General features: G+C 43.2%; 1 protein-coding gene and 1 long non-coding RNA gene across 14 annotated transcripts in view; one reads left to right on the forward strand and one right to left on the reverse strand.

The window, feature by feature from the left end:
* The window catches only part of AGAP1 (ArfGAP with GTPase domain, ankyrin repeat and PH domain 1), a 257074-nt gene that overhangs the window by 221466 nt on the left and 19234 nt on the right, over positions 1-16374 (forward strand). For all 12 annotated transcript variants that reach the window (XM_015867759.2, XM_015867760.2, XM_015867762.2 and 9 more), the window contains one exon: positions 1647-1869. In XM_015867759.2, the coding sequence (XP_015723245.1) occupies positions 1647-1869 (223 nt within the window). The remainder of the gene's footprint in view (positions 1-1646; positions 1870-16374) is intronic.
* LOC107316386 lies at positions 1850-4080 on the reverse strand. 2 transcript variants are annotated; one of them, XR_004307958.1, is made up of 4 exons: positions 4003-4080; positions 2595-2746; positions 2356-2435; positions 1850-1923 (listed from the first exon to the last, which is right to left on the reverse strand). It is a non-coding gene; the product is annotated as an uncharacterized LOC107316386 (long non-coding RNA). The 2 variants fall into 2 exon arrangements; XR_004307959.1 differs by lacking the exon at positions 1850-1923 and adding an exon at positions 2149-2241.

Raw genomic sequence — 16374 nt, forward strand, 5'->3', positions numbered from 1 at the left:
GCAGAGGGGCAGGCTGACAGAATGGCATTGGACACGGAAGGGCATATGAAGCAAAAAAGTGCAGTTGTATTCCTCCATGCAGAGAAGATAGCACCCACTGAGCTTGCTGAACACTGATGGAGGCCAAATAGTGGATGTTAACACAGTGAGGCAGTGGGTGGAATAACTGTAAAAATATTAATCAGTAATTTTACTCTTGCTTCGTTCCGAGTTAGTGCTTCTTTCAGCTCCTGACACCTTTTGTGTCTGTGAAGATAACCCTGGCCTTTGCAGGTCAGAGGCAGAGATCTCATTCCAAGTCACAGTTTATCAATTGAAAATGGATATCTGCCCCATTTAAGCTTTTACACACAAATCAGCCTGTTAGTGTATTTCACACATACTGCTGAGTTCCCCTTCTGTCTGGACACCACAAGTAACTCGTGGAGGTGACCTGGACAAATATACAAGAAAGGAATGTTTTATGCTTGTCTTCCCAAGGACTTGTAAAGCATGGCAGGTGTTTTGTCTAATGTATTTCTGGAGAGCTGAAATGCCTGCTGTCCCTTCCTAGGTTAAAACGTACCTTAGACTGGAACTAAGAAGTGTATTCCTTGCACATATTTGGGCTGCCCAAACTGGAAATATCACCCAAGTCCTTTGACAGCATTTACACGAATAGAAGGGGACGCTGGAAATGCATTTCCTATGGGCTGGGAATTTTGTTTAGATTTGAATAAAAATTGTGCCTACCCTCTCAATTAATGGTGATTTTCCTGCTTGTCATTTGTGATAGTCTCCTCATTCTTTGGGAGGCCCAGGGTAAGGAGAGAAGAAAAGATCTGACAGCAGGTGGGGAAAAAAAAAGCCACCAGAAATTCCTCCCATAAGTCTTTCATTGCGTTTGTTCAAGCGAATGTTTGTCGAAGAGGGATATTCAGACAAACCTAGATTTAAATAACACAGGACAGTGACAAAAAGTGAACCATCTTGGGAAATGACTTTGAATTTCCCGGCTTTTGTCAGGTTTGTCACAGCCTTATCATTTGTGGGGTTATTTTTTTTTCTTGTCTGTGGAATCCTTCTGGTTTAGTACACTAAAACCGGGACTGTTCAAAGTATCACATTTTCATCTTAGTACTTATCTCCCTGATCTTAGAGATGAAAACATACCCCATAGTGTGTTAGATGTAAAAGCCATACGTAGGTGATGATATAGATGGTTATTAGGGGAGTTGATATAGTTAGCAACAGAGACATTGTGTCTACTCTTCTTTTTTTCTTCTTTTTCTCTTGTAATTGGCTACGAGTGACTCTAGATTCCCAAGGAGGGACTTTTTCTACTACTTCTTCATAAGCTGCCTGCTCCTCAGTTTATATTTTCTTTGTTTCTTCTTTTCTTTCTTATTCACCTATTCCTTCTGACTGAAGCTGGGCTGCATCTTTTGTGATCCCTCCCCCCTTAGGGTTTCTCATTAAGTGCCTTAAGAAGACAAAATTGAGCCTTCTGCTGGACTTCCCAACTGTGCTGTGAACAAGGACACCTGGATATATTTTTTTCCCCCCCACTGTGTTTGGTGGCAAAATTGCTATCCACAAATATTAACCAGAATGTTTTGTTTGGTGTTTTATTGCACTGATGATGGCCTTTGTCCTCTTTTCTGCAGACCCTGACTGGGCCAGCTTGAATCTGGGAGCCCTCATATGTATCGAATGCTCAGGTATACACAGAAACCTTGGCACACACCTCTCCCGAGTCCGCTCTCTTGACCTGGATGACTGGCCTATAGAGCTCATCAAGGTGATGTCTTCAATTGGGAATGAGCTGGCAAATAGCGTCTGGGAGGAGAGCAGCCAAGGCCATATGAAACCTTCATCAGATTCCACAAGGTATGCTTTCTTTCTCCATGATTGTGGCGTGCAGTGGTCAGGTAGCGTGTAATTCTGCAGGTGGTAAAAGGCTGTAAACTAAACTGTGAGCTTAATTCCTCATTTGGAATCTCCTCATTTGGAATTTGAAGGTTTCCTCAGCAGCTCTACAGTTTTTTGTACAATTCACTGATAAACAGTGGGAGATTTCACCCTCCCACGTGGTTATACTTCAATCTAAATTACAATGTCATAAGTTTCTTTGTTTCATTAAGTTCTGGTTCCTGGTCTATCCGTTTATGATTAATCATCTGGCTTCAGTAGTTCAGGCTTACCCAGGTCACTGCCATGCAATTTGCATCGGGCTGTCAGGACTTTGGGTTCTCATCACTGCTGTGGTTAAAGTGATGCTCAGTGTGGACTTGCTTACTTTCTTTACGAGATATATACAAAGGCATAAGTTGATGGTGGAATCCGTGTCTCCCATGAGAACAATATTTTACCTACCAGTCTTAGGTCAGCACAGTGTAAATCTTCCATGATGTATTATCCCGCTGAAGGTTTTTTGTGCTTACTTTATCTGATCTCTGTCAAAGGAAGGAAGATTTTCTTTAAATACTTGCTGATTTTAGTGGAATTTAAGTGTAGGTTCTAATAGTTTTAACTAACATACCGCCTTGGGGGAAGCAGAGTGACTTGTGGCAGACTGTATTTCAGAGGAAGGGAGGAAGATCTCCTGGACTTACCTTATCCAGCTGGGATAATCTTCTCAGTTCTCTTTAGAAGTGTGTTGTAATTGTCTGAGCATGAGCTCCGGGGCAGCAGCCTGAGTCTGAGCACTGTTCAGTCCCTGGGTAGCAAATGATACGACAGAGGTGTAGCTCTCAGTGTTTGCTTCCTGCATATAAAAGAAGTCAGAGGGAATTGTATTCTTATTTTGCTTACATATGGATGGGTTTTGCTTTTTCCCATGCTCTGGATCATGTGAAATTATAACCTGGGTGTTTCTAGCAGTGCCACCTCTTGCTGTGCAGAAGTAGGGTTATGCTGTTGTCTGTAATAAAGTCAACTACTTCTTATTGCATTATTTCGTTAGCACTGAAAAATGAATTTGTGGTGCCACCTTTGGTTCGTCTTCGAGAATGAAGCAAAGTACATTAATCAGGCTACTTGGGGGAATGGCTATGCACAGAAATGCGTCCAAAGAGACCTACACAGAGACTTCAGCCATGCATTAACTGTATGTCTGAATGCACACGTGTAGTATTAGACAGTAAATACAGTAATTTCATCACTTAGGTTGAAATCAACTTATTATTGCCTTTCTGTCATTAGCATTACTTTCTGCTTAATCCAAAAATACCTGACACTGCTGCACTTAACAAATACAACTTGCTCCTTACTATTGAGGTAAGCAGAAAATATACATCAAAACAAAGGGCATAGGCTTAATTGGATAAATTAAAAAAACACAATTTTAGCATTCATACATAAATTAAAGACATTATCATGATATGCTGAAATCACATGTGATGAAGATTAAATTAAACAACCCAGCTTTTCATGTTTGGAGATGAGTCATCTATAAAACCTACTCTTCTTCCATTTATTGCTCAGAGCTTATTTGAGTTCTCTGTCTCTGTACGACGTGTTTATATTTGTCTGTTAAAGTTTGCCACTGATATAAATCTTTCTTTCTTTCCTGGACTATTGCAGGGACAAAAGGTATAAAGATTAATTTTATACGTTTATATTTCTAGCTCTGCATTCAAGTGCACAGTTGCATAGTGGAAAAGATAAATGTTAGAGAAAATAAAGCTAAGATGATGTGAAAATTTGCCCACAGAGCAGTTTTCATCTTGCTCTCCTAACTCTGTCTTGCTCCTGCTGTTTGAAGCAAGACATAAATGATGCTTGGCAGGAGGGAGGGGATCCTTCCCCTCCGCTCTCCACAGCTGAGGCCACACCTGGTGTAACTGGGTCCAGTTCTGTCCCTGGGATGAGAGAAACCTGGGTGTACTGGAGGGAGTCCAGCAAAAGGCCATGAAGATGCTCAGGTGACTGGAGCACATCTGCTGTGCGGAGAGCCTGAGAGCTGAGACTGCTCAGACTGAGGGGAGAGGAGGCTTGGGGGAATCCCATCAATGTGAATACCTGAGTGCAGAGAGGACAGAGCCAGGCTGCTGTCAGTGGTGCCCAGTGCCAGGACCAGAGGCAGTGGGCACAAACTGGAGCACAGGAGGTTCCCTCTGACCATCAGGCAGCATTTCTGTGATGTAACAGAGCACAAGTATGCAGAAGTCTCTTTGGAGATCTCCAGACCCACCTTGACATGGTGCTTGGCACCCTGCTCTGGGTATCCCTGCTGGAGCAGGGAGTGGACCAGAGGGACCCTTACTTTTGTGTGAAAGTAAGCAAGCAGAAATACGTCTGGGGAGGTGAGATATGTGGAGTTCTGGTGGAGAGCCTGAGGATATTTGGAGATCAGGAAGGAAAGGAGCATTCAGCAAAACAACCTCTGATGGGTAAGAGAGCCGATATGTGCTCTTGGGGAGTTGTTCCTACCCACACTGCTGAGCTGCTGGGACAGCCAGAATGTGAGAGCTGCTGTGTGAGGAGGCAGTAACTCAGTGTGCACCTGCTTTAATGATTTCCCACCAAAGGCCCATCAGACTGGGGCGAGAAGTTATTCTGTTTTCTTCAGAGTTTCTCCAGAACTTGATGGTATCTCTGTTCCCTTCTTTACCCCCCCCATATTGCACGTCTCTCACAGTACTCCCCTTTTTTGTTCCACTACATATGCCATTAATCTAACCTTCATAGCTTTCTACATGCTTGCTCAGACTGTGCCGACAAAGTATTAGAAACACAAGAACAGGTTTCGTAACCTTTCTTCCACCTGATTCAGAGGCCTTTACACAAAGCATAAGTAAAATTAGACAAGCACAGTCTTCATGTGTTTCTTTATGATAAGCGTGTATTTTAGCTCTTGCCTTGTCTGCCATGCCCCCCTCCCCACGCAACCACCAGTACTTGTCAGCATGATGACAGACCCTCTGTTAATAGACATTTGTAGAGGGAATCAGGCAGTTTAGGGTTTCATTATATCACGTTGTCCCTTTCTATTGGAGATGAAGCCATCAACACAAATGCACAGACTTTCAAGGGCAGAGAAGGACTCTTGGCTGCTCTACAAATATTGTTGGCCTGGGAAGCTCAGGGTGTATTCATATGCCAGGCTAAGAGGAACCCGAAAATATTAATATGGATGGTTTCAAAAACAGTGCCTTCTGCTTGTGAGAAATCAGCACAGAATCACTGCAGTGGAATTGCATGTGTTCTTATTGAGTAGAGGGAAGTGTGAAGGATTATCAGAGGGCTGGCTTTAGCCCACAGCACAGTTGAGGTGTCTTACCTAGGAAAATGGCACCAGTGTGTATAAAAACTGACCTACGACAATCTTTGAGTGCAGCTTACTTTATTTTGTACACCCAAAAGTAAGTCAAACCAACAATCAGACTTGAACCACGTCTAACTTACCGTGCTGCTGTCCTTTCCTATTGCATTCATATTCACTTTAAAACTCCTTCACTGAGAAAATCGTGGGAGAAGATCAACCTGAAAGCGTATTTTGAAGGTCAGAAAGGCTCTCAGATTGGAATTTATGAGCTCAAAGCCTGAAAGTTTTGTAGCAGAAGTCCTTGCTCCCACAACTTTCATCAAGGATATTGGCCAGGTGCATTCTCTAATGTTAACTTGCACCAGATCTCATAAGAGTCTGAGAGACAGTTTGTAAAATAATCAGATCTCTGGGTCATTCGCTGCCTCTGGATCAAAAGCAACACCTTGGGTTGCATCTAGCATTAAACTGGAAGCCAGCGCAGATAATGAGAGCACAGGTGCAAAAGGATCCCCCAAGGAAGAGGCATAATGTAAAGCAGTAGCGTGAGCCAGAGTTCAGATTGCGGGTGTTCACATGGCTGCAGCAAGGAAGGAGGAATTAACATGAGCTCCTGGTGAGTAAGAAAAGTTGGCAAAGCAGCGGAAAAACCTAGCAAGGGAGAATATGTGAATGTAGAAGGAAAAGGGGACCAGCTGGCCTCCGAGTGTTGTCCATGGGCTTCTGATTAGGTCAGCTTTAGAAGGCTGGTAATTGGTTCCAGCAATTACCAGCAGCCCTGAGAACCACCACTCAAACTTCGGGAGCCCTGTGACAAATTGAAGCTGACTGCTGGTGAAGGAGTATTGACTTCCCATTTCTAAACAGGGGGATCATTAGTCAAGAAAAGCATCTTTTAATTACTCACAGGAAGGGAAAAAAAAAAAAAGAAAAAAAGAGATCTTTCAATATGGATCCTGCAACAACTGCCATTTTTCCAAGTGTATTCAATATGAAATTTATTGTCTTGGACGGGAGGGGGTCAATGAGGAGAGCTTGCCTGTAGTCCTTCCTTCGGTAATGTGGGTTTAATTTGGAGTGAGAAGTCAAATTAGAGTAAATCAATGTTGCGACAATTAACTGAGTCCTGGGATGAGGATCAAGATTTCCCCCCTGTAATTGCTATTGATACTATTTAAGCACACTCTTAAAACATTGATTTTGAGTAGTATGGCACAGGAGTAGTTTGGGCAGCTCAGTGGGGCTGAGTCGGAGCTTGCTGCATAGGGGAATGCCAGAGATGATATGAAGCTCTGTAGATAAGCTTTTGGGCTGTCTTTGCCTTGTTTTGCTGGGCCTTTTGAACTGGTGTGTAGATCTCCTGCCAGATACTAGCTTTCTTTTGGACGCTCTTCATATGCTTTGCTTTCTCTGTATACTGTTCTCGTCCATATGGTTTCTAAATTGCAGTCTCATTGGCACCACTGGGTTCCTGAGAAGATGGTGGCCTTTCCCAAAGGAGATGAGCTCTCACCATCCCTCTGCCCACTCCAGGACGAGCTTATCTGCTCCCTGGTCCTCACTCTCTTTCTCTGAGCTCCCAAAGGCTCTGTTTCCATCCTATTGGGAGCACTGGGTTACACAAGCAGGGAGGCTGCCTCCACATTCTGGAAGCTTCTGGCCACGAGGACAGGGAAGGCAGCATGGCATCCAGTTCCATATCTCAGCCATGCTTTTTGTTCTTCTGCTGAAGTGATGCTCAAAATTTGCATTAGCTCTCTGCAGACTCAGAAGTTGAAGGGCTCCCCACAGCTTTAGCATCTTTTTGGGAACATTCCTAAGTAGAAAGAAACTTCCAACTCCATTAAAAATGTATTCCAGGAATGAAGGATGAGCAGTTAATAGAAGCTCAGCTGTTAGCTGCCCTTTACATCAGGTGTAGTTTTAAACTCTGCTGAGGCAGCTTGGATGTTGTTGTTTACATTGCAGTCAACTCTACTGCCTGGTTTTTGTATTCTGGTTGATACAGCTCATGTAGTAAAAACAAATAAGCTTGGAAACGTAGAGATTCTGTTTAATATGGATGTCGGGAGAGAAGAAAAAGGAGATATCAAAATTTTTAGTGTTAAAAATCACAGATGTATGTAACACTTCCATTCCAGAGCTTCCTATTGTTAAAAAGAGATCTGGATGGGCAATACAACTTCCCAGTCACTGCAGGCTCCTGTCACAGCATCCTTGCCATTTCGCTCAGGTGGTTTGTTTGCATAGCGGTTATTGTGTTTGTTCTGGTTAACAAAGGTCATAAGAAAACAGAAGGATTCTTAACGCTGCATGGGAAGCCTTGAGTTGGGAGCTGGCAGTGTCGGGAATTGACTTTGACCCTAAGATGTGAGATCCAGTTTGATCCCTCACTCGCTAATGAACAGAATTTAATGGTGTCAGAAAAAACATTATGCAGTTGGACTATATTTAGCAGACTTTTACAGTTCTGAGCTGAAGTCTGACTTGCTGTTTCAAGGGTAACTTCCATTATGCCGGTTAGTGACTTCGATGGAAAAAAAATTAAGCCATGCTTCCCTTTTTTATTATTATTTTTTTCCCCCATAAAAATAATTATTCCTTCCTTATTTGTACTTGCAGTGAATTTGGATAAAGGGCAAGCACGGAGCTGCCGACTTGGTTAGCTCCCTGCATTGTAGGATAGGACTATGTAAAGAGCCTCCATTTCAGCTCCCTCCCATTTGGTGCCGTTTTGGCCACTGGGCTGCTGTTGGTCTGCAGTTCCTGGCACCAGTAATACCTCTCCACTTACGGCTGCCAGGTCTGCTTCCGTAGCAGCTCTTGGCCTGATGAGGTCAGTGTTTTGTCCCTTTTGAATTCTCCTCCATGCCTGACACCTTTCCCATTTTAGGGCTGGGGGAAGGGTGTTTATCCAAAAGAAAAAAAGGAAAATTTTATTGTGAAGGGCTGACCAGAACCCATCTGCAGTTGGGTGGCATCTGCTCCCCACATGTCACTTCCCTCATTAACAAGCAATTGAATTAATTAAATGCTACTCAGAACACGCATAACAAGCTACCGGCAGTGTCCAAATTAGCACTGATAATCAAGGATGATTTCCTTTATTATCCTGCTAAGTGGTGTGCAGGCTCTGATCTCCCTGTCTGCCCTCATCTATTTACATACCCCCAGCTTCTGCCTTTAGAAGCTGAGGTTATCTTACCTAGTTAATTTGCCACGATCACCAAGCATGGCGGATTGATATTCCTGCCTCTGCTGAAGCAGCCCCCCCCCTCCTCCCCCTTTCCTTCCTCCCCAAGCCTGGTCCTTTGTATCTCAAGCTCACTGATAAATTAAAAGCCACCCCTGTGGTCTCTCAAGTGAGTAATAGAGGCAGAAATTTCATTTTGCAACTGGCTGATTTAATGATCCAAAGGGTAATTAATGGCCTGATTATCTTAATGTTAAATATGTCCGGCAGCAATTACTGTGACCTCCCGCTTGTCAAGGTCCAGGCTATGCTCTTCTTTCAATTAAGTTCTCTGGGGCTTAATGGTATGAATAAACTCCTCTGATTCTATCATTCCGGACTCTGAGATTTAAGCGAGCTAGGGGCTCGTTTGGAGTTTTAATCAGCCCATCTTCTACTTCAGCGATCAGAGTTAACAATTATAACAAGGACAGTTTAACTTTCTCCCCCCTACAACCCAGTCCCCCTTTCTACTTCTTTATATATATATATATATATATTTTATTTTTTTTCCCCTTTATTTTTTTAAGCCCTCGGAGGGGATTTTGTTGGCTGTAGCAGCAGATTTGCTAGGCTAGTCTCTCCCTATATAAATTATCATGTGAATGCCACTGTTTTTCCATTTGACAGGCTTAATTAATTGGCAGGAGCGCCCAAAAATGACAGTGCCACTAATTGCAACTCAAAGTAAATTTCTGTCATTGCAGCACGCTTGTCAGCGGGCATGCCCCAGTCCTCACCGCGGCCAGAGTTTGTTGACGTTTTCCATTTCAGTTTTCACATCTCGTCAGGGAATGTGATCATATGTGATAGCACTAACGGACCAAGATGTGCCTTTGGGTTTTCCAGGCATGCAGTTTGTGTGCGAGAATGACATTTACTGCCAATAAAGTTTAGACAGCTGTGCTTCTGCCGACCAAACAGCTGCTAGGGGACTTAAGATTTTACTTAAGATCAGGAAGATCCTATTAACAGGGAGTCTCTGGGAAGAAGCGAGGAAAAAAAAAACCCACCGACAAGCCCTGAGAGTTGTAACTCACTCCTGTCTTCTTCCTGGTTGAGCTACACTAAATAGTGCGTCTCCCAGTGAGCTGGAGTTCTATTAGCTCTGTTTTGGACAGCACATATTTCATATAGATAATGAGGAAAATGTATAAGTTATTAGTACAACAGTATCCCATTTCCAAACACACACACACATAAATAAGAAGGCTGAATCGCTACTGCCAGTAAACTAAAGCCTTTCCCCATATTACTGCAGAAACGAACTGATTCTGACATGGTAGATTGCGTACTTTTAGATTAGAGTCATCGTAATTGTTTTAAAATTAAATTAAGAAAAAGATTGTCACTTACCAGTAGCTTCCAGGAAATGCATATAATAACAATAAGTAACCGAGCCAAATGAAATGTCAGCTTGGGTGGTGGCTGTTCGTATTTCACCATTTGGAGGCCTCCGAAGCTAAAATGTAATTCTCAAGAGATGAAGGTTAGTGGTACGATGTATTTTATCGTCCCTGGAGCTGCTTGGCAGACCTTGCAATCCAGAGTCTGATCCAGCAAAGCACTGGTGCCTCTATAGCGACCTGGGAGATGCCTGAATGATTAAAACTAAAAACAAAGCAGCAGCAAGAAGAAAATAACAACCCCAGTTGTCCAAGTTAATGAGCGCTTTAGATAAAATGCTCCCTAGTTCAGCTGCACTTTTCTTATGTGCAGATCTGTCTTTGATAAAAACTGGAGCACTTTGCAAACAGAAGCCTGGTTTGCAATCATTATTACAGTCATCATTCCCTTCGTGTTCTGTTGTAAGTGAAATCCTACAAAGGAGATGGTTTTGTCTCATTCTCTAGTGTATTGTAGCACTTGTTAGAAACTGGAGGTGAAAGAGCCACGATCTGAATTTCAAGGCCAGCTTGGATGGGGCTCTGGGCAGCCTGGTCTGGTATTAAACATGGAGGTTGGTGGCCCTGCATGCTGCAGGGGGGTTTGAGCTTCGTAATCCTTGAGGTCCCTTCCAACCCAAACCATTGTATGATTGTGTGAATAGAGTACGAGATTTCCAGTTACGTTGGGGTGTCCTCCTCATTCTGCTTACCCAGCTGCCTTCTGGATGGTCTGCCCAAGGATTGCTGGTGTTATCTGAAGTATTAGTAGATATATGTGCGCTGGCAAAGCATTTGGGAACCTTGGTCATAGCTCACAACAAACCTTGCTGAGAAAGGCTGTGTGCATCCCACCTCCCAGGGGATTAATATGGAGCATTCTGTTTTGAATATATTGAGGCAGAGGAAAATGTGATAGAAGAATTAAATGTACTGTGTAAAGCATTGGGCAGCCTTAGCAAGATCTTAGCCCCCACCCCCCCCCCTTTAATAATAGCTATCTAATCAATTATTTCCAAAAGGAAAATCATTTACAACTTGTATTGCTTGCTAAATCCTGACGTTTGTAGGGCTGAAGGTTTGTCTCTCTCTGTCAGGTCTTACCAAACATGAGGTTGTTTCCACATGCAACTCAACTTGATTGCTGTATCTAACATAAAGGAGAAGTTACTCTGAAGCCAGTTGATTTCTGATTGAAGCTCTGTCCAAACGCAGTAGGTTATTACTCTTAAAGGAAAGCGATAAGTAAATTGCTTGTGGCTGAATACGCGGGGCAAGCTATCTCTGCTTGAGCTGAGCACATCACAATCGGTCCTCACATTGTCTTTCTCTTGAGCTTAACACAGTATTACCAGGTCCACGGCTCAGGTACGTTGCCAGAAACTACTGTTTGAGTGGGCAAAACCCTAAAGCTTTCACTAGCGGTCACTGTTGATGGTAGAAGTGATGTTAATTCAGCTTCCTGCATGGCTTTTGGCCATTTCTGCTTTCATAGGTTGTTTGGCTAGTAGCTAGCTTTGCTGTTTGAGCTTGCGGTGTAGCGAAGAAAAGAGCAGGCCTAAAAACAGCAGTGGTGATGCTGAGCAGTACTTTAAAAAAGGCAGTGCCTTGCCGTGCTACTGGGGGCTGTGCTGGCCGGTGACACTAGGTACAGAAGCAGCAGCATGCCTTTGCTTTGGTCGTGGCTACAGAACCTGCAGGGCTCCATAACAGTAACTGTGACCAACTTTCTCTCTTTTGTGATTTTTTTTCCTTTTTTTTCCCTTTGTTTAAGACTGAGCTTTGTTTCTGGCTCTGCAGGAAGCTGGTAGCCTATGGCAAGGGACTGGGGAGATAAGACTTCAGTAAGATAACTAAATGAAAAGGGCAGCAGTGAAAAGATGGTGCTGGCTTTTGACTGGACTGATACTTGATACACATCAGCCCAGATGCAGTTTCCCCACGGTTCTAAAATAGCCATTTGTCAGAGGCAGAGCACTCACTGCTGCATTTCAGATGTGCGGGTGCCGAAGGGGAGTCATCAGTGAACCCCTGAAAAAGAGAAGTGACCAGGAGAAGTGAGACCACCGTCACTCCAGCTTTAAAGTAATTAAATAGCAGACTCAAATGTGTTGAGGTGAACACAGGTGACGAATTGGAGCCTTTAGAGAATCGGAATTACAGTGGAATGAAATGCCTGGCTGTGCCTATTAACTAGATTGTGCAGACAGTGCAAAGTCCTGTAGCTGAGGCATTTTTGTGCGAGTCTGTAGAGATGTGCAGTAGTGAGAAGAAGCCATCTCTAATGATTGGTAACCCTCAAAAGGGACGGACGGGATGTGCTTCAAAAAGTCTTCATGCTGAACAAATGATTGGCCTAGAAATCTCCCAGCTAACTTTTCTCTTTTTTACCCCGAAAGATTTAAATTTCTTTCTGGTCTCATCCAGGTCAGAATTTCTAAGTGACGGTTTGTGGTTGTATTTTTCACTTCACTACAACACCAGGCCCGAACTAGGGAACCTGTGGTGCGTGCACAATTAAATCGCAGCCTCCATTAGCACTTGCAAAGGCTGCTCCACAAGTTCAAATAGTCTACAGGTAGGATGCTGCCTCAGTAGGAGTGGCCAGGGATTGCCAGCGCAGTCTGTACTAGATGTCAGGTTTTTTGACTATGGAGCCATGTAGACCATGACCTGCCAAATGCTAGTGAGCTGTGGTGGCCTTAAGATTTGTAGACCTTTCCTTCTATAGTGTATTGCAAGTCTTATGTTGGATTATATCTTTCTGTGATCGGTTTCTTATTGAAACACAAACCCAGATGGCAGTAGGATTTTGCAGGCAGGGTATAGGTTTTTCTCCATGAAGTCAAACAGTAAAATATTGATTCGTTTACATGTTAAAGGAACCTTGTAAAGAAAGAAACAAGAAAGGAAAGGAAGAAAGGAGGAAAACAAAACCGAGTACTGTCTGTAGTTTTGAATGCGAATGGAGTAGGATGTGCGTAGAGACAGCTCACTTTATGCTTTTAAGAGTTCACCAACCTCACTGCCAGGTTTATTGCCCTAGGGTGAATTAATTAAAGACAGTGGAGAATTTAAAAATGGGGAAGGGGAGAAGCAAGGAGGGGGTGTTTCTTAATTATGTGGCAGAATTTCTCTCTAATTTTTGGCCTTTCCTTAGTTAAGCAGCTGCCTGTGGCATCCCAAACAGATCAGCACCAGCACCTTTATGGCAGCACCTCAGCTGGCACACAGGCTTGCTGATGATGCAGCGAAGTATATTTGGAGGCTAGATAAACTGAACTGCATAAGGTTCCTTTTAAATGCAAAGTGCCCCTTTGGTATGGCTGAGTACAGTTCTGTTACCAACTCCTCTACCTGCCTTTGAAATATCACCCTCTAAAAATACATCTGCCGCAGGCATTTCTACTGCTGAAATGAAACATGGAATAACGTGTGATTTAAATGTACATCACATGCCTAAAAAACAGTTCATCTCCAATGGGTTGTGGTTTTATACAGGCGTTCCCTCAGAAGCATACTGAGGCTTAGGGATGTGAAGAATGAGCAAAGGAAACTGTCAAATAAATGAGAGAAGAGTTTTACATAGGAAGTGACTCCTCTAAAAAAGTTTTGGATCTGGAGGAATTAAGATATACTATAAAATTACCTGGTATCCAAGGCTGATGTGTTAGCCATTTTCATTTCTGCATTTATATGGAGCCAGGCAGCTCGGTGGGTACCTAAAGATGTTATAGTGAGGAATATAAGCTGCTGCTGTGTAAATTTAACCATAAGCTTTAGAGGGGTTTTTCCAGTAGTACAAGGAAAATATCCTACCAGAAAATGACTAAACATTGACGGCCAAAGAAATAGGTGTGTAATGAAAAAGAAGCTGGTCTTATTATCCCCCCGGTCTGAAACAGTATCTAAAGCAACAGAGCTTCTTGTAGTACCAGAAAGGTAATAAAGCATTAGAGGTCTCAGTCACATAGCAAAGATCAGGACTGCTATATCAAAAATCAACCAAAGTCTGTGGTGGATTTAGGAGTGAGGAGGGGAGCAGCAAGCAGTGCCTGGCTCCTGTGTGAGGAGAGTGGTCGAGTCTCAAGTTAATCATGAGCACAATTTGTCAAGCAGTATTTAATGGACTGCTTCTAAGTGTGTACGTGGGCAGGGTAGCTTGTAAATTTGAACGTGCCTTTTTTTCTTTGACAGCAATCAATAAATGTGCTATTTATTAATGTATTTTGAGAGGTGTTCACAGACTTTTTATGGTTGTTGTGTGCTCTCTCGGATCAGTCAAAAAGAAATGAGAGAGCAGAGCGGGATTTCTGTGTTCACAATCGATACTGCACTTTTCTTTGCTTTTCATGCAAATAGGGGAATTGTAATGAGTTTTGCATTGGTGAGTTTATTACCTCTTCCTGCAAGGGAGCAGACTTGGTGAGGAAGTTCTTCTCCCAGAGCAGTATGTTGAATGATGCAGCCTGGCCCAAAGCTGGTGCTTGTCTCTCATTTGGAGTAATAGTTTCACTGCTTAAATAAACAGCAACAGCAAAAAAAAAAAAAAAAAAAAGATTTTCTGGAATATGCCATTCCTGTCCAGAAGTACATTTGGTAACAGTTGACAAAGCTTGGAAATTAAGCTTGGTTTGTGTGTTGGCTTTGTGCCTCTCAGGCATCAGTGAGAAAGGTGAGCTTCCTTTTAGCCAGAGCTACATCAGCAGTGAAAGTGGGATAAGAATCACAGCATGTTGGCTTGATACAGGGGTTGAGATCAATGCATGATGTGACCAGGGCCTTCTAAAGTGAAAGGGAAGCTCGGAGAAGGTTTCATGTCTTCAGTGGGTAGTTTGGGGAGGGGATGCGTAAGGGGCTAGTGAAATAATTGCAAAGGTTTATAGAAATTCAATAACATTGGGAGGTGGAAAATAGGTTCTTGTGGTCCAATCAGTGTTCCTTAGAGGATGAAGATGGGAAGGAATGTTGAGGCTGGTTATGAGGCAAATTGTTCTGTGCATTTATCTCCCAGGGTACAGCAGTAAATCTCAATGGTATTGAACACAAGGCAAGGGGCTGGATGATCTAGAACGCTTTTGCTTTCTAGGTTTACCACATCTCTTAAAGCATTCAGCAGCTGTAGGTGCTGAATTTTGAGAAGATTTCTCTGTTTTATGTTGAGTTCACTGCCATGCCAGAAGCTTACAGAAATCAGCTCTTGGCTGAAATAGAGAACCTAATTCCAGTGCTCTTTCCTCCCGTGTCCCCTGCTCCCCTTTTGCATCCGCTGGATGTCCATTTCTGTAAGTTTTCCCTTCAGAACAAACCTATCATTTTTCACCACAGGATATTTACAGCTTCAATCAGTGCCAAATTCAATTGGCTTCTGATCTCATCGCTGGAAGTTATAGATGCAGATATTATTTGCACTGCGGTTAATTATGGAGCAATCAAACTTTGGCTTTTCCACTGTAATTTCCTCTGCCAGCTAATTTAATTAATCACCCCCAGCTCAGCTCTTCCAGCTGCGACTGGCAGGGTCATTAATTAGACATGTGGTGGTAGCTCATAGACCAGTTCCTGTTAAGGGGCCGCTGCCCACTTGATCTCTAAGGGAGTGATAGCATTTTCTAAGCATCCAGGCAGGATTAGAGGTAGCCGATACATTGTTGTATTCTTCAGAAGTGAAAGCGATTCCCAAAAGATGTACTGCAAGCAAACAGCATGATGGCTGTGACTGCTGGCACTTAGCACACCAGGCGTGGTTCGGTGAGGCAGGAGCACCATCAGATCACACCGCCAAGATGCAGTATTTAGGGGCAGATTCCTACTTCTGCCTCTCACACAAGCTGCTTTCTTAGCTTGTTTTTTAGTGCTGAGTGAGTGCAGATTCCCACTGCACACGTGTTGTGGGATGCGGTCTGCCAGCCAGACCTGGGATTTCTCAATGGACCATCCTTTCTGGCCTGATCCGTGAGCTAAAAATATTAAATAAATGCTCAGAAAGTGGCCAGGCATCCTTCTGACTCCTTCTGGGAGCTGTGAATGGCTTTTGTCAGATGGAAAATGTGGAATTTCCTAATGAAGAAAAGAAACTGAGCATGCATTCTCAACATCAGATCACATCCGGAATAGAAATGTGAGACGGTAGAAATGTTTTCGTTTTGGGTTGTGGGGTTTTTTTCATTATAAAGCCTGTATAAAATAACCAGCTAGGTCTGTTAGGCATTTGGGGTGGTTTGGGGATTTGCTTATAAGGAAGAAACCTTTACTGTACAAAAATTGTTTGGTTACATACTGCTTAAGAATCTTATCCAGATATTACTGGTAGAAGGGGTGTGATTTGGGATGTGTGATGGCCTAGCCTAAGAGCCCTTAAAAGTCTATTTATTTGGGGGGGTGAGATCTTTGTCATCATTCTTGCCTGGTCTGACTTGGTACTCAGCAGTAATAAACCCTGCCATTGGGATCTGCTCTGCATCCCAAGTATCAAAGCAACATCTAAAGCTGTTGTGTTCTCTGCCTGC

The sequence above is a fragment of the Coturnix japonica genome, chromosome 7, assembly GCF_001577835.2.
Source record: "Coturnix japonica isolate 7356 chromosome 7, Coturnix japonica 2.1, whole genome shotgun sequence".
Lineage (NCBI taxonomy): Eukaryota > Metazoa > Chordata > Aves > Galliformes > Phasianidae > Coturnix > Coturnix japonica.